This window comes from Diadema antillarum, unplaced genomic scaffold (assembly GCF_040938485.1).
Source record: "Diadema antillarum isolate AM-2024a unplaced genomic scaffold, OU_Dant_1.0 scf00000109, whole genome shotgun sequence".
NCBI lineage: Eukaryota > Metazoa > Echinodermata > Echinoidea > Diadematoida > Diadematidae > Diadema > Diadema antillarum.
In genome coordinates this window covers 1,400,068-1,418,880 of record NW_027270998.1, presented here as the reverse complement: position 1 = coordinate 1,418,880, position 18,813 = coordinate 1,400,068, and the positions used below count along the sequence as shown (strand labels likewise).

The 18,813-nt window shown below is 42.2% G+C and overlaps 1 protein-coding gene across 1 annotated transcript in view; it reads right to left on the bottom strand.

Moving 5' to 3' along the window:
• Window positions 1–493: 493 nt before the first annotated feature.
• LOC139719362 (serine/threonine-protein kinase Nek9-like) overlaps window positions 494–18,813 on the bottom strand; it is a 41,195-nt gene continuing 22,875 nt past the window's right edge. The window contains exons 11-22 of the mRNA XM_071630777.1: window positions 18,348–18,485; window positions 16,942–17,086; window positions 16,124–16,354; window positions 15,016–15,062; window positions 13,898–14,059; window positions 5,900–6,008; window positions 4,975–5,136; window positions 3,671–3,838; window positions 3,227–3,286; window positions 2,431–2,750; window positions 1,513–1,815; window positions 494–833 (exon numbers count right to left, since the gene is read on the bottom strand). Of these exons, the coding sequence (XP_071486878.1) occupies window positions 744–833; window positions 1,513–1,815; window positions 2,431–2,750; window positions 3,227–3,286; window positions 3,671–3,838; window positions 4,975–5,136; window positions 5,900–6,008; window positions 13,898–14,059; window positions 15,016–15,062; window positions 16,124–16,354; window positions 16,942–17,086; window positions 18,348–18,485 (1,935 nt within the window). The 3' untranslated portion in view covers window positions 494–743. The remainder of the gene's footprint in view (window positions 834–1,512; window positions 1,816–2,430; window positions 2,751–3,226; window positions 3,287–3,670; window positions 3,839–4,974; window positions 5,137–5,899; window positions 6,009–13,897; window positions 14,060–15,015; window positions 15,063–16,123; window positions 16,355–16,941; window positions 17,087–18,347; window positions 18,486–18,813) is intronic.

The following is an 18,813-nucleotide window of genomic DNA, read 5'->3' as shown; positions in this document are numbered from 1 at the left end:
GATTCATTTTATGCTCTGTTTGTCTTCTTGTGGAATACGAGAACACAGAATAATTGACACAAAAGCGACAGGTCTTTCTCACTGGTTTGGAGAACATTTGACCAACCCCTTCCTTCAGGCATCCAGGTCACTTTTTAGCTTCCTTTGATACCTCATTGAGCCTTCGAGAGGACTTGGGCAACCTGCTTCATGCAAATACCGATGATACGAGCCAGGAGAATTCCTTCACTGTAGTGTAGAACCTGCTGCTACAGACTACATCGAAGAATTCTCTAGGGTAGCCTTCACTACATCACAGAGGTCCACTTTTTCACAGGTGTCAATCTGATCACTGTGTACACGAGTGCAGAGATCTCACTTAAAACCCTCTGCGTGATTTGAGTGCCGATGAGCACAGAAAACTTCATAATGCTGTACGCATCGTCCAAAGTGCCTGGCACGTAAGGGGTTAAGCACATCCTTGACATGCACGCAAATCCTGTGGCATCTCAAAATGACTTCAGTGCTGCCACAATCGGCATCCACAGGTGTCTGGTATCACAAGGGCAATCACACAGAGGAAGTATCTGCCTCATCTCCTTCCCGTCTTTGTGGCACTGTGTGGTGACAGAGGTAGGATCACCACTAAGACGGTGGCAGGAAAGAGAGTCCGGTAGAGCGAAGAGCCGTTGCCATGACAATTAGTGATGATGATGATGATGCAGTTGTGTTTGATCCTCGCCCTGCTGAGATGCTTAAAGTGCCTAGTTTCCTCCCCTTCCCTCCTCCAACTGACTCAATCTCCTCTCGAGTTGGGTCAGGCGAGCTTGCTGGTCGCCAACAATGTTCTTCAACTGCACAGAGGAGAAAGGAGCAACAGAAGATGACAAAAAATCTATAAAAAAAAACTCCAGCAAGAGACCATGTAGTCATATCTGGTATAAAATATCAATGTGATTTGGGACCAGTGTCTATTTACATCAACACTTTAATTATTATTACACAGATCACAATGACCATGTATACCTTACTTAAGGGAACAATGAAATCAAGACTATTAATCTACTCATTTTAAATCAACAATCTTTCAATCTTTTCTCTCATCAAAGAATCAATAAAACCACGTACACTTTGCTGCTTCATCTATCCCTGCAGTCTTCATACACTGTAATCTTAATTTAATGTAACCCCAACAATGTTTTGATGCACGAAATAATAATACCCATCTATGCATTTGATCATTGCTGATGTCATCTACCAAAATTTGTAGCTGCTACTGTGGAATCAATTAAGCCATATCAAGATATGGTACTACATGAAGACCTGCATTTTTTTGCAAATCTGCAGATATATGGTCACGACTTAATTATTGCCTTTCTCAAATGAATGTGGAAGAAATTAAGGTTGAAACTCTGAAAAATGTAACTCCGAATCTGTAACACTGGTAATAAATAAACTCTCAAAATGTGAAATAGTAAAACTGTGCACTGTGAAACTGCATGAATTTAAAACTTTGAAAAGTTTTTTTCTCACTTTGGCATTCTCCTGCTCCAGGAGCGTCACGCGATCCTTGAGGGCCTCCACTTCTGTGTCCTTGGCCAGCGCCATGTGGAAGGAGTCGCTGGACTGCGAGAGGGCAGCAAAGCTCAAGGGGGGCACAAAGTGGGGCCGCTGGAAGCCGCTGTCCGAGCATCCCGTGCCGTCCCGGTCCAGCAAGGCCACGGTCGGTTTGGCAGCAGGTGGGGGTTGCTCGGGTGCTTCGGGCGGACCGGAGTCACTGCTCTGTGTTGAGCCTGATATTGAGGGCATGGGAATGAACTCCGCCTTCTCAAGTTCCTGAGAAAGGAATGGGACATAGGGTGACATTGGAAGAGATACTGTTATATACAAGTGTAATACTGGAGTAGAAGCTCATCTGTATTGAAAATTCAACTGAAATTGGTGTTAAACTTGTTAAAAATGATGAAGGTAAAGACAGGTCATTTCGCTGATGAAAGCTGTAGGGTTGACAGCTGAAAATTCTGGAGGTAAATATCTTGTATTGAAATCAAAAGTTTAACACCAATTTCATTCATTCATTCATTTCCATATCAAAAGATAACATTTACAAAAATCAAAACACAATTGCATTGATACTGCTTAAGCAAAGGTTCATCATTTTTCAGTGACATCAAAATTTAACATGACAGAATATCTACAAACTATGTCAGTGCATATCCCACTATCTTATAAAGATAGTTAATGCCTATGATGTAGGAAAATTCTTGGTGCATTCCCACTTGAACCCTTTTCTAGTAGCAGCTCATGAAAACACTTTTGTATGCCTGTGGACAAAGGAATGCTACAGCCCCCTGTTAACGCGTTGAGGACAGACTGATTTTGCTAAAACACGCATTTCCCATAGACACCTGCACGAGTATACTCAGATATGAAAAGACGTGTGATACTCACATCCACCAACCAGGGTGGTACAGTGCTCTCCTCCACTCCGTTCATCGCCTTCCGCCCCTCGCTGGCTCCATCCCCGCGTCCCGTCGAGCCATTGTAACCATCTCTGCCCACGGACTCGCCTCCGTTGGTGTTTTCGCCCAGCTCGTGCGTGTGTATGCCCTCGTCCCGCGACGCAAACGCCGCGCCTCCGTCCACGGCCGCGTCCGATTCCCTCTCATCGTACCCACCTGTCGACTTCTCTGATGCTTTGTCTGCCATGTTCTTGTTGGCTGCGTCGAAACTCTCCGCAAAAACGCTGTCCTGACTCACCTGAGAACTGACTGTAGCCACGAATGAAAGCCCCAAAGTAAACTTTAAATATTCTAATCTGCTCACTTATGAGGTTATACAGGTGGCAGAAGATCTAGCTCTGACATGCGAGCACTTAAAGTCACTGAGAGTTTTGAACGCTGTTTTCTGCAATTGTTAAAAAAACATAATTGCACTTACGTCTCTAAAGTTCACTAGTAATAAGTTAAATGGTCACCTGAAAAACAACAACAAAACTTTAGTCAAGTTAATATACAATTGTGACAATGCTTTATTCACTTAATGCAGAGCAAGTTGTGCAGTGCTGGTATTGGATTAATCCCTCACATGCCATGGTCATGATTCAGTCAACTGCTCACTTTGGCAGGTTAACAATGGGAGGTATTTGCTAGGGCTGTCATATCATTGCTGTAATGCCAGGCATCTGGGCACTAGGCACACAACTCTCTGGCATATGTCACGGGTGAAAACTATTCTGGGCACTCACCTTTGCTAGACGTGCTGTCGATGCGGGGCGAACGAAAGGTTTTGGACCGGAGAACTTTCTCTGTTGAGCGCGAAAAGAGGAAGACAGAGAGAATTGGGAAGAGCAGGGGAGAGAGAGAGAGAGAGATATGATGAATTTTAACCCTTTCTGTGTCACAACTGAAATTCTGTGTCGAGTTTTAAAGCTCCCATGTAGTGCTATCATATAGAGCAAACAGAATCAAAATTGGCTCATAAATGACAGAGAAGTAGCAAATCAAAGATTTTGATCACACACAGACAGACGGACAGACGGACGCACGGACACACACACGTATGGAGCCCGTTTCATAGTCCCCTGCTCGAACTCGTTCGGCGGGGACAAAAATGGTAGTACAGAATAAAATGTAAATCAAATATGGTCACCGTTCAGCTAGCCACAGTAAGAGAGATGACCGACACTCACCTACTATGATCACTGTGTGCCAATGTCTGCAGGACAGACCAGACACCATGTGGAGGGAGCCGAAGACTGGACGTGGGGTGGCTGACTTCTTTCTTACCGTGGCGGTCAGCTCCTCGCCGTGGCCCAGTCGGCCGCTATCCACATTCCCAAAGGAGAATATTAGATTGTCTGTGGGATCACAGATAAGAAAGCATGAAGAAAATGCAGGACACACATTGCAGAGACTGAAACCACTAAGTATCTTTTTAATAGGAGATTCTCCCAACTAGACCCCTAACAAACTCGAAATTCCGATTGCGCGAACGTGTGCTTGGTACACATCACAAACACAAAGTCCCTTGTGGCTGGGGTCCAGGGAGGCTAGGGTTATACATGCTCTTTGGCACTATCTCAGCCTTAGTATGAACATCTATGACAAAACTAAAATTGGGCGGGAGAAAAATCCAAAGTCAAGCGGGAGAGCATGAGATTTTGGGAAAATGGCCCAATTGTGGGTGATCTCCCATTGAAAGCAGAATAATTGGAGTCTCTGAAAATGGACTCACAAGCTAAGAGTGGTGGCAGATCACTGTCAAAATTCTTTTTTCTACTTCTGTACAGAAGGCATGTCTGTGAAGACATTGATAGTTCTGACAACATGACATTTACCCTTTACAAGAGATCCCAGTGAAAAACTGGCAAGAAATGTTTTTGTGGATCCCTGATTTTCATTAACATAATGCATTATTTTTGTCATGATTTAGAACAGGCTGCAACATGCCTTGGCTTCTAAAAACACTTCTCTTGTGGTAGGCCCTGAGCAATGGCTTAACAACAGATTTGCAGCAACAATGACCAAAAAATGGTAAAAAATACTAAGACATTATGAGATGCAATAGTGTTACATTGAAAACAAGAGATATGTACATTTCCCAAGGAGACGTGTGTACATTTCCAAGCATTTATACATTTCCCGGCTCCCCATACACACAATGTCCCTCTTGACCCAAAGCACATAAATAAAGTACCTGGCAATGATAATTGCATGATAATCTGGGCAAAGGGGCTTGCTTTGAAGAGACTACTGTAAAGGTGGAAAAGTGAGGACATTTTTTACACATTTCGCTTTATATGAAACTAGCGCAAAAATAAAACAGTGCAATTTTTCGCAAATAACATGTAATAGTATTTTATATCTTTGATTCCACAAGGCAAAACACAAAATTTGCTTTACCCCTCTGATCATGAAAATTTCCACTTTAACAGTATCCTATGTAAACAAGACGTTGTTATCACGTCACATCCTTCACCCTGCCTACACTCACCTGTAGTAGCCACGATGGTGAAGCCATCCCCACAGCTCACAGTCAGAATGTGTTTGCCATGCAGTTCACCTTTGACCTCACAGACCCCGGAGCGACCTTTACAGTCTCCCACACCCAGCTGGCCATACTGGTTGGAGCCAAACGTGATCAGCCGTCCAAAGCCTGAATGGACAACACAAACAAAGCCATGCCTAAGGAACCTACTCAATATAATCTAATCATCTTCTCTTTCTGATACAAATGAAAGGGACAGGAGACACGGTATCTCCAAATTTTGGTTTGCATATCTATTTGTTTACATGCTTGAATTTTGCCAATTTCATTTTGATGGCAGTTAATATCTGAAAATTGTGTAGCTACCTGTAATCATGATATTTTGAAGGATGATCTTACAGTGATTGCTTCTTTAACAAAAAAAAAAAAAAGGTAACTATGACATAACAGATTATTATAATCATTAAACAACCATCACAAGTCTAGCATTACGACTTGGATCAACTTTTGGAAGGAAAGCATTGTTTATGCATTGCTCAAAGGCATGGAAAACACACTAACAATTCAAGCCAAGTTTGACTTTATATGAAGTAACATCAAAACACATGTCATGTGAGCTAACTCTACACCAACATATTTAATATCCCCTTTATACCCTGTCCACGCAAGGGACTTTGGACAGTGTGCGTAATGCTATGAGGTTTTCTGAGCCAACAAGCACTCAAAGCACACAAGGGGTTAAAGGAAGGTTGTTGCACTCACCTGATTTTAAAAAGAACACTCGCTGTGTACTCAATAATATATATATGTTTGTCGTTTTTTTCCAGCTGAAATAAAAATGAATATCTTCCTGAAGGAATGAGAAGCAAATCTTTGCTGAAATGTTAGATGCTTGATTCTTGGCAATGTCAGAGAGCAAGAGAATACTCACTATCTATGGCTGCAGAGTGTGTGTGTCCAGCTGACACATCCAGAATGTTGTACCTGTTGAGTGGCTTGACCAGTGTTGGTACGTCTTTGTAGGGAATATCATAGCATTCCTGAAATAGGAGAAATCAACATCTGCATGCATTCACTTTGCCAACAAGTATATACCATGGCCCACTGAAAATGTCATGTTCATTTCAGTGGAGTTCATGATATGAAAACAGTTCCTAATTCAAAACAGGTCTAGTAAATCTTTAATTCTGTCTAGTAACTTCCTCTCACCAGAACTGAAATGAACCAACAGTCCAAAATGATTGATGGAGCATAATTATACCTTGGTCCTTCAATGTGACCCTAATAACCCAGAGGGAGGAATGTGGGAGCCCTTTCAAATTGACCTTGTAACTTTCTCTGCACTTGTTACTGACGACAAACCAGCTTTCATAGCTCTTTACATATTGTCACAAATGTACACACTAGTAGTTATGTACATGTATGATGTACTGTATGCATGGTTGTTTTAATGTGTATGTACACAGGTTGACCAGATTAATGGAGAACATTCTATGTGGTATAGATATAGTACATACAGGCTGACTAGATCAGTGGAGAATTTTCTAGGTGGTATACAATGTAGCTATACAGTACATGCATGTAGCAGGAAATACATTATAGCTCACTCAATCTAGATTGATTTCACCCATTCCAGAATCTTCTGGGAAGTGCTAACATAACCTTGGCTGAGTGAGGCACTGTCCCTGTAGCCCAATGTGATTGGTAGTTATTCTTGGCAATGATGTTTTGTACATAGATAGGCAGTGAATCATCCAGGATTCCTGGAACTTGGACTGGCTAGTAGGTTGGAGAGAGTTATAGAATGTGCTAGAAGGGGTTGAATGGATAGTATATAAGCCAGAGAAATTCTGCAGTAGGCAGAGTACCCAACACCTCTGCTCTGAGAGTTACGTCACTTCTGGCTCTGAAGCGACTTGTTATAGTCAGTCCTGTGTTACCTGCTGACCTGTTATGTTTGTGGAGATAAGGCCTGGGAGACATTTTGCCTGCAGATAATTAATTTGCCTTCATTGGGGATAGACACCATTTTTATGTCAATGGACATTGCTACGGAAAAGCTGTGATGGGCTGGATTCCTAGCTGGACAATATTAAGTGAATCATCATTCAATGCATCAACTGGATGTGGTCGTCACAACATTTGGACTCTGCACGTTTCGCCGTGGACGTATATCGTGGATTGTACCCCGGATCTATACCGTGGACTATCGTAACCTGTGCCTCTGGAGTTACGTCAGAGGAATCATTCATCGGTGCATCGCGGATCATTCGTTTGTGCATCGAGCATCGTATTTGGACATTTCCAGGGATATTGCGTGTAATGCGTACGTAAGTGATTCCATTACTGACTTATATTTGTTTCTATTGATCATTATTGTACTGATGTGAAACCGATTACCAGTCTGTACCTACAATATCACTGTTAATAAACCGCCTGAACATCAGTTGATTGTTTCTTTTGTGCGATCATTCTCGGAGTGATTTTGGTCGTAACAAAATTGGGGGCTTGTGTCCGAGAAGTGAATTTAAGCCAAAACTTAGAATTTGGAACGTTCCGGAATCCAGAATATTGGAACAGACAAAATACCAGTTGAGTTGATTGTTCAATTGTATATTGTGTGTATTACAGTGTGATAATGTCAATCAGTACAATGGATGTTCAGGCATTTGTTCAGAGGACAGATTTGTCCCTCAAAGATTTGCAAAGGTTACGCAAATGTGATTTGACTGCTATTGCACAGCATTTAAATGTTGATGTTCCACAAGGTGTAAGAAAAGCAGAAATTCTTGACTTAGTGGCTGGTCAAATGGAGCTCAAAGAAGAAATTGACACTCCAGATCGAGCTCAAATTTCAGATCAAACACGGCTTGAGCTTGCTAAATTGGAAATGAAGGAGAGAGAAAGGGCAAGGGAATTAGAACTGGAGAAAGAGAAGATGAGATTAGAAATGGAAAGGGAGAGGGATAGAGAACGAAGAGAAGTGGAGAAAGAAATTGAAATGAAGAAACTTGAAGTGGAGCAACAACTGAAATTGCGTGAGATGGAATTGACTCATGCACAGACTGTTGGAAATCATGAAAGGGCTCCCTCTGAATTTGATTTGGCCAAGAACATTCGATTGGTGCCAAAGTTTGAGGAAAACAGAGTTGATGCATATTTTGTGTCATTTGAGAAGGTGGCTAACAGCTTGAACTGGCCACAGGAATTTTGGCCCTTGCTCCTTCAAAGTGTGTTTGTCGGCAAAGCAGCTGATGTGTACTCATCTCTCTCTGAAGAGCAATCACGTGACTATGCTACAGTCAAGAAAGCAGTGTTGAATGCTTATGAGTTGGTGCCAGAGGCGTACAGACACAAGTTCAGAAATTCGTACCGCAAACCAGGCCAGACACATGTTGAGTTTGCTCGTGAAAAAGAAATGATGTTTGATAGGTGGTACAGGTCCCTGAAAGTGGATCAGGATTTTGATAACCTACGTGAGGTTGTTCTTTTGGAAGAATTCAAAAAGAGTGTTGCTTTCAGTGTGAGGTCACATTTGGATGATCACAAAGTGACAAGTTTGCATAAAGCAGCCTTGATGGCTGATGAGTATGAGCTGACCCACAGAAATGACAACAGACCACCTTTCAGGAATTTCTCTGGAATCAAGAGAGACAAAAATCAGTCGAGCAGTCCAAAGAATGCTGGTTCTGAAAAAGGCACGAGTTCTGAAACTTCATCGGCACCAAAGCCTCAATTTGACAAAGGGTCCAGTACAAGTGCAAATGTCATCAAATGTTTTCACTGTAACAAGACAGGGCATGTAAAGTCACAGTGTTGGAAGTTGCAAAACAAAACAAAGAAGGACTTGGGATTTGTCATGTCAAAAAGTGTCCTACCAGAAAACAGTGTCCCGTTCAGTGAAACACAGGCCATTGAAAGTTAATCTCCCAAATTCAAAGATAGGATGAAGCAGGTGGATGAGAGCTATCGTAGCTTTTTGTTTGATGGTGAGGTGACCCCATGTACTTCTGGTAAGGCAGGTAAGCCAGTGGTCATCCTGCGGGATACGGGGGCCTCTCAGTCGTTGATGGTGGGTGGTGGTATGACTTTTCCACCAGATAGTGCAGTGAATGCAAAAGTCTTGATTCAGACTGTTGATGGCAGTTATATGTCAGTGCCACTGTATAGAGTGGATTTGAAGTGTGGCCTAGTTTCTGGTCCTGTTACTGTTGGAGTTGTTCCTGAGTTGCCCATGGCAGGCATTGACTTCTTGTTGGGGAATGACTTGGCTGGGGACAAGGTGGTTGTGTCTCCAGTTGTTTCGGATAAACCAGTGGTGGTTGCTGAAACTGAGCAGTTGCAGGAGGAGTTTCCTGGGATTTTCCCAGATTGTGTTGTGACTAGGTCTCAGGCTCGTAGAGCTGTTCAAGATGATGCGGATTCTGTTGATATGGAGGAGAATTCCGGTGTTTGGTTGGCAGAAACCTTTTTCAAGGATTTGAATGATGGGGTTGCTGTATTAGGCTCCGAGGCTAACAGTGATGGGCTGTTTAGCAAGTCTTCCTTGGTTGAAGCACAGCAGGCAGACTCTGAGTTGAAAGGCTTGTCTCAGACGGCGTGTTCTGAGGCTGAGGCTGAAAAGGTCCCTGAGTGCTATTATGTCAAAGATGGCATTTTGATGAGGAAGTGGAGACCTCCCCATAGGCCAGCTGATGAGGATTGGACGGTGGTCCGTCAAGTTGTTGTCCCTCCTAGTTACCGCGGTGAGATCTTGAGGATTGCTCACGAGTTACCTGTTGGCGGCCATTTAGGCGTCAGAAAGACAAAGGATCGGATCATGAGGCATTTCTATCGGCCAGGGTTGAATGTGGATGTGGCTGAGTTTTGCAAGACTTGTCACACATGTCAGGTGGCTGGTAAACCACAGCATTCGGTGAAGCTGGCGCCATTGATTCCGATACCTGCGTTTGAAGAACCATTCAGTCGGGTTCTAGTTGACTGTGTTGGACCTTTGCCTAGGACTAGGTCAGGTCACAAGTACCTCTTGACAATCATGGATATGTCTACACGGTTTCCAGAGGCTATCCCCTTGCGAAATATCACTGCTAAGACTGTGGTAGATGCTCTAGTGCAGTTTTTCACTAGGTATGGGTTGCCCAAGGAAGTGCAGTCTGACCAAGGGTCAAATTTCATGTCAGGCATATTTCAAGAGGTGATGTATCGTTTGGGTGTGAAGCAGCTGAAGTCGTCAGCTTATCATCCCCAGTCCCAAGGTGCGTTGGAGCGCTACCACCAGACCCTAAAGACAATGATTAGGGCGTTCTGTGAGGAGTATCCCGAGGATTGGGATAAGGGCATCCCTTTCCTGCTGTTCGCAACGAGGGACTCCCCAAATGAGTCGACGGGTTTCAGCCCATTTGAGTTGGTGTACGGTCATGAAGTTAGGGGCCCACTGAAGCTCATCAAAGAGAAATTCATGACTGAAGATGATGAGGTCCACCTACTTGACTATGTGTCAAAGTTTCGTGAAAGGCTTTCAAAGGCTTGTGAGGTAGCTAGGGAACACTTGAAAGTGTCACAAGACTCTATGAAGAGAAAGGCAGACAAAAATGCCAAAGCCCGAACTTTCAACCCAGGTGACAAAGTTCTTGTACTGCTGCCCATACAAGGTGAACCACTGAAAGCCAAGTTCAGTGGCCCATACAGTGTCAAAAAGAAACTCAATGATGTGAACTATGTGATCAGTACGCCAGATAGACGAAAAGATCAGAGGGTGTGTCACATAAACATGCTGAAAGAGTACTACGAGAGAAAGGCTAGTCAGCCGGTAGGCGTAGCTCAGGTGGTAGAAGAAGAAGTAGATGAAGAGGGAGAAGCTCAAGATGAGAATGGAAGTGAGCCCTCTAGTGCCAGGTTGTCTAACTCAGAGATGTCAGGGAAAGTAGATGAGGCACTGAACTACCTACCTGATAATCAGAGGAAAGATGTGACTAGTCTGTTACATGAGTACGAAGAACTGTGTAAAGACAAACCAGGTTGCACCCCTCTGGCTGTACATGATGTTGATGTAGGAGATGCTGACCCTATCAAGCAAAACCCTTACAGGTTAAACCCGAGGAAACTGCAAAAAGTAAGGGAAGAGGTTCAATACATGCTAGAAAATGACATAATAGAACCGAGTAAAAGCAGTTGGAGCTCCCCAATCGTCATGGTGCCCAAACCGGATGGGTCTCAAAGATTCTGTATAGATTACAGAAAGGTGAATGCCGTGACGAAAACAGACTCTTTCCCCATTCCCAGACTAGAAGACTGCATTGACAGGGTCGGAAATTCTGCATATGTCAGTAAAATAGACCTTCTAAAGGGATACTGGCAAGTGCCCTTGACCGACAAAGCCAGAGAGATTTCTGCCTTTGCTACACCAGATGGCTTGTTCCAATGCAAAGTAATGCCATTCGGTATGAAAAATGCTCCAGCCACCTTCCAACGGCTGACAAACCAAATCATTGCTGGACTTGACAACTGTGTAGTATACATTGATGACATCCTAGTGTACAGTGACACGTGGGAGGAGCACATTACACACTTGCGGCAACTTTTTGATCGACTCAAGGAGGCCGGATTGGTGATTAATCTGGCAAAGAGTGAATTTGCAAAGGCCAAAGTGGTGTATCTCGGGCATGTAGTCGGTCAGGGACAAGTATTGCCAAGAGAAGCCAAGGTAGAGGCTATACTAGGCTTTCCCATCCCCCAATCCAAGAAGGAGTTGCTCAGATTTCTGGGCATGGCTGGTTTCTACAGGAAATTTGTACCGAATTTCAGCACTGTAGTCACCCCCCTAACAAACCTGCTGAAGGGCAAGGCAAAGTACACCTGGACTGATGAGTGTCAAAGAGCCTTCGAGAAACTAAAGGCAGTCCTTGCTAATGAGCCTGTTTTGGCAGCTCCTGACTTCACAAAGCCATTCAAGGTGGCAATAGATGCTAGCGATGTAGGAGTGGGAGCGGTTTTGCTCCAAGAAGATGAAGAAGGCACTGAACGACCAGTTAGCTACTTCTCCAAAAAATTGAACACATACCAGAAGAAGTACTCCACAATTGAGAAGGAGGCTCTCAGTCTCATCCTTGCCCTCCAGCAATACGAAGTGTACTTGACAAATAGCAAAGGGGAGATCACAGTCTATACTGACCACAACCCCTTGGTCTTTTTTGACCGGTTCAAAATGAAGAACAACAGGTTGTTCAGATGGAGCATGATGACGCAGCCATATGCACTCAAAATCAAACATGTGGCAGGCAAAAACAATGTAATTGCCGACGCTCTGTCAAGAGTGTAACATGAAGAGAGTATCAAAGGTGAAAAGTTTTCACCGCATATCATTTCCAGTGTATGTGTTAAGCATATTCATTAATGTGTGCAAAACAGTTTGATATGATTGTATAAGCTCCGAGAATCCAAGCAATATCATTGTAAATAGTATCCATGGAAAGAGAACATGGAAGTAATACAGCTATCCAAAAGGCATGTGATAGTATGTGATTATTGTTGCTTGACTTGGACTTTACCTCACATTCGTTGTAAATAACAATGAGAAATTGTGAAGGTAAAAGAAACCCTTGCTACAGCAAGGCTTTCTTTTTCCCATGGGGGATGGTGTCACAAATGTACACACTAGTAGTTATGTACATGTATGATGTACTGTATGCATGGTTGTTTTAATGTGTATGTACACAGGTTGACCAGATTAATGGAGAACATTCTATGTGGTATAGATATAGTACATACAGGCTGACTAGATCAGTGGAGAATTTTCTAGGTGGTATACAATGTAGCTATACAGTACATGCATGTAGCAGGAAATACATTATAGCTCACTCAATCTAGATTGATTTCACCCATTCCAGAATCTTCTGGGAAGTGCTAACATAACCTTGGCTGAGTGAGGCACTGTCCCTGTAGCCCAATGTGATTGGTAGTTATTCTTGGCAATGATGTTTTGTACATAGATAGGCAGTGAATCATCCAGGATTCCTGGAACTTGGACTGGCTAGTAGGTTGGAGAGAGTTATAGAATGTGCTAGAAGGGGTTGAATGGATAGTATATAAGCCAGAGAAATTCTGCAGTAGGCAGAGTACCCAACACCTCTGCTCTGAGAGTTACGTCACTTCTGGCTCTGAAGCGACTTGTTATAGTCAGTCCTGTGTTACCTGCTGACCTGTTATGTTTGTGGAGATAAGGCCTGGGAGACATTTTGCCTGCAGATAATTAATTTGCCTTCATTGGGGATAGACACCATTTTTATGTCAATGGACATTGCTACGGAAAAGCTGTGATGGGCTGGATTCCTAGCTGGACAATATTAAGTGAATCATCATTCAATGCATCAACTGGATGTGGTCGTCACAACATTTGGACTCTGCACGTTTCGCCGTGGACGTATATCGTGGATTGTACCCCGGATCTATACCGTGGACTATCGTAACCTGTGCCTCTGGAGTTACGTCAGAGGAATCATTCATCGGTGCATCGCGGATCATTCGTTTGTGCATCGAGCATCGTATTTGGACATTTCCAGGGATATTGCGTGTAATGCGTACGTAAGTGATTCCATTACTGACTTATATTTGTTTCTATTGATCATTATTGTACTGATGTGAAACCGATTACCAGTCTGTACCTACAATATCACTGTTAATAAACCGCCTGAACATCAGTTGATTGTTTCTTTTGTGCGATCATTCTCGGAGTGATTTTGGTCGTAACAATATCCAAATATCTAGACAATAAAGCAAGTCTAAGTGCAATAGATATGCAAGAGATCATTATTGCAAGCAGATGCTTGACGAGGATAATGGCCTCAGAAATAAACATGATGCAATACAACAAATTATGTCCAGTACATCCAGATAATCCAGTCACCACTCACACGCTGTCTTGACCACATACCTTCACAATCCTCTTCCTCAGGCCTGCAGTGACCGTGTTGAAGCCCAGTCTGTTGTGCTCGTTGCTGCCACAGGCGTAGACCTTGCCATCATTGGTCAGGAAGAAAGAACCCTCTGACCCGGCACATACCGATCTTATGACCTTCTTGCCCTGAAACTCCACCTAAGCAGAAGAAAAAAATGAACACTGTCAGCTTGACTTGCACCTCTCTAAACCATTCTAATCAAGCCTCATAGTGAATACTGAAGCCTCTGTGAAATGCTTGGAAACCCAACTATTTTATAACTGTTGAAAGATGACAAGATATAGGTAGAACACCTAGCTTGTAGAACATCATACACTTTCACTTGTTCCTCCGGCATATTCTACTATAGATAACTTTCATATTAACTTTCTGCAGCAACTTTTTTCTTTATTTCATTTAAAGGTCCTGTTTACCATTGGGAGCAGTGATTTTAAAAAATGTCTGAGTTATCACATTTGATGCATATGTGTAGGTCAGTTGTATCACAAAATATCCTACCATATAAAAATTTTGCAAAAAAACCTGAAATATATGAAGATATCATGATTTTTCTCAATAAACCATAACTGTAGACAGTTTATTCTAGAAACAATTCTATTATAACTATTTTTCACAATTTGTATATCTAACAATACTGAACATTGATTATCCTGATTAAAGTTTACATTTGTTATCTCTATCCCTATCTCACATTTTAGAACTATTTTGAAGCACTAAAGCTTGGTTTGTGTTTCATTTCAAAAGGTAAATAATGCCTTTAATCTTTTTTTTTTCATTTAATCTTTATATTCTACCTGACTTCATAAATACTTGATGGAAAGTTGAAAAACAACTCAGAAAGAACAATAATGCAATATTTAATTCAAAACTCTTCTAAATTCTTTTCTTTTCTATTGGTACACTATACTACAAGTAGTATTGACCTCCTACTACTTCTATTACTATTACTACTACTACTACTACTACTACTACTACTACTACTGCTACTACTACTACTACTACTACTATTATCATTACTGCAACTTTTATCATTATTATTACTATTATTATTACTACTACTACTACTGTTACAAGAACTTCTACCTCTACTCACTTTTTGAGGTAGTCTGTAGTCATCTTCATTGCCAAGGCCAAGGCGTCCTGTATTCGAGCAAACCATGAGATGCGCACTCTATTTTCATCCTCAAAACATTGTTATAAAAAGGCTTTCTACATTCAGAGCACCAAATACCAAAATCAGCACTTACAAAAACCATCAGAAATCACATCGATTTGCCATAAATAAATAAAAAATGCAAAAAGAAACAAGGACAGAACAAATGGCAACGATGGCCCCTGTGTAAATATATGGTAAATGTCACAGGAGAAATGTGGTTGTTGTTGTTCATTTCCATCTGTGAAGATGGCTGGATAGCCCATATTCAGCTACACTAAGCTGGTCTTCCATGGGGTCCAGTTGGATGTGGGGTGGGACCACTTCACCGGGTTAGACACCCTGCTCTTTGCGATGAATGAATGAAGCGGGATCTTTTACGTGCATGAGCTGTGACTCTCTCATACACGGGACCTCCATTTTATGTCCTATCCGAGGGACAGAGTGTTTTGCCTCTTGCTAGAGGGGACGGTATGTTTACACACAACATTGCTCAGTCCAGACTCAGGTTCGAACCCGGGCCGCGTGATCGTGAGGCAGACACGCTACCGACTGAGCCAACTCACCACCCTTCAACTCACCGGTTGATTGGAAGGTCTTTCGTGACATTTTTGTTCCTGTTGAGAGGTTGTATATCCCTTTCGAAAATGTCACCAAATTTTCCATGGTTGAAGAGTAAGGTCTCCTAACATTGTGTATACAATCTTAAGGTACTACACCACAGAGTTTTTAACAAAGAAATGAGAAACTAACCCCATGTCACTTGAGACTACGCTCCCCTTTTGTACCAAAATATATTGGTTGGAATTTCTTTGGGACCCGAGTGACATCATGCAAACTCTACAGCATTTTCCCCTCGATCATAAAAAAGTTTCACGTTTTATTATTCTGAGGAAAGGTTTCAATCGCCGATCTCTACAATATACCAGCTTATAAAAGGAATCTAATTTTCAGGGTTGTAAAAGGGACACACAGACTTCAAGGTGTAGGTACAGGGGGCTTTGAGGTGTGGCTCAGGTCCAAGGCAAGGAAGCACAGGTTGACTTACCAAACTCTCCACATCCCCAGGAGTACACCTCCCTGTCCTGGGTCAGGGCCAGAATGTGGTTATCGCCACAGGAGATCTTTTGCACGGGCTTCTGGTCGAAGAAGGTGACCAGGATCGGACGGTTGACCCCATCCTCGTCATCGCCATCATCGTCATCGTCGGCTTCGTAGTCCTCTCCCCGCCCCAGGCAGCCATAGTAGTCAGAGCCAAACGTGTAGACCTGGCCTTCATCTGGAAGCAAATGATTGGGACATGAGCATTTGGCAAAATATCATATTAACTGATCACACTGGTAGTCACATAATTATTTAGTCAACAGGTTCATGAACACTCTGTCGATGTTTAAGTAGCTGAACAGAGGGTAGAATAATAATTCTGAAGATTAATAAAGAGAAAGTTATCATAATCTAATTTCCATTTCTGACATGTGCTCTAAACATTTTCTTACATCACTGAAAAGTGAATTATTAGAGGGCTAATCCCACAGATTCCATTGTTATACAATGTTGTCCCAGCTACCAAATTGAAGAGCCTCTTCATCATCTTCATGTACTTGCACCTCACCTTAATTTGCCAGGAGTTTTATTGGTATTCTTTAAATCCCCTCCAAAAAAATTGACCATATTGGGAAACAATGAAACTCCCTCTAGCAGTCTTGCACGAAGACTTAAAATGAGGAGGATTATATCACCAGCAGTAAATTTTTCTGGACATCTGTAATGGTTTTGACTACACCTGATCAGGCAGTACAGCAAAATGAATGATAACAACCTTTGAACTCTCAATGAAAAAACAAAATGACCACATGGTAAACTGACCGGTCACACATGCCGTGAACTCCTCTCCACATGAGACAGCCTTGATAGGAATGCCTTGGAGTGCCTCCACCTTCCTAGGATTCTTGTAGCAGGCCGTGTCCCCGTGGCCAAGCTGACCAACCATCTCCTGCCCACCATGGACATTCTAGAACCATAATGAATGAACACATAAATTATGAATAACCAAACTTAACAAAATATGCCAAGTTATATCAAGTTACAACTATAACGACAATGTAAAAAGCTTGGTTTTAATTTCAAAAAGAAGAGGAGGCCTTTCAAAGGTGTGCATTGGACACATTACAACAAAGAATTACTGCCACAGTACACAGAAATAGATAACCCTGTTCAGTTTACAAGACAAGGTCAATAATAATGAGCAGGCACTTTGTCTGTTCTAACCCTGGATATTATGACTCATCCCTGTGCACTTTCACCGATGCTTCCCCCCCCCCCCCCTTTCCTCAGAGATAAAAACATGAAAAAGAATGGGTACGACAACAGTCAAAATGATACCATCACATAGTCTTCTATCTGTATTCAGGAACATTCCATATTGACAATACTGAAACAAAACTCTCTCTTTTTATACCTGGCAGACTGTATTCCACAAGGATATATAAACGATGCCACTTCAAATAAAAATTCATGTTCACATAAAACCCATACAGCAGACAGATGACCTTTTCTCCATTACAGAGAGCAACGATTGCTCTGCTGAGTCATGATCAGACAAAAGTTGACTACTACCAGCATTTTGCGACTTTGTGCACCAATTTATTAATCCCCCTCACAGAGTACAACTTAAAGTGAAAACACAGTTCTCAAATACCTGCAGAAGTGTCGCTTTTTGCTCTAAAATGTTCACAAGTGCAAGAGAAATGTGTGAAATAATGCTGTAATAACACAATTTAAGTTGGGTACCTACGAAAATGTGAAATATTAGCCAAAAAGGTTCGCTAGAAGTACTACAATCTCAGAGCTTATACCTGATTGTGGTTGCTACCTGAAGTTTTATATTTGATTACATAAATTTCAATATATTGGGCCACAGCAGTATCCATAGCACAGGAGAGTGAACTATATGCTGCTTGTCAGCTGCATGCGATTCAATACTACTGGTAGGGCATGATTTGTTCATCACATACTGGTAAGGTTCTACATACCCGCTACTGAAAGGGGAAGGTGATTAAGGAATAATAGTCAGGTACACCTTCGTTTACTATTTCACTCGTTTGATCTCAGATGCTCCAAAAACAGCTCAGTATCCTGGCAAATCGCATCAGCCAGGTAAGTTTTTTTGTAGGCCCATTCGATATACTGCAAGCAAATTCCAAATGATGGAAGATGAATTTTTGAGTCCTTCTGAGTACTATGTTTATGCTTTAAACTTAACGAGGACTCACCGCCCACGTGAAGAGCTCCTTCTCCACGGTGACGGCAGCAAAGTGGGCGTGTCCCGCTGAGACCTGCAGGGCGCTGTTACCGTCTTTGAATGCCTCCAGCTTGAGGGGCGTCAGGCGACCGCCACCCCAGTAGTACACCTGTAACACGCATCCAAGGGTAGGCACAATATTCCTAATTAGATATACTTCTTCACAAGTGGGCATGATAATCTAATCTTGAATTATTACCTCATCTTCAGATAAGTGTTAAAGGGCATACATTAATCCTTGTCTGCTTCCTTTAAACTCTCTCAGCAAAAAAAGGCTGTATATATCTTTGTCTATAAAGCCACTGTGAACACAGATGCTGACAATATCATGAATATAATGAATATGAACACATTCCAATAATACAAAACCTTCTTTATCTACATGACACAGACAATTACTACTTTGGATAAATTGATCATTGAATCACAAAAAAGCA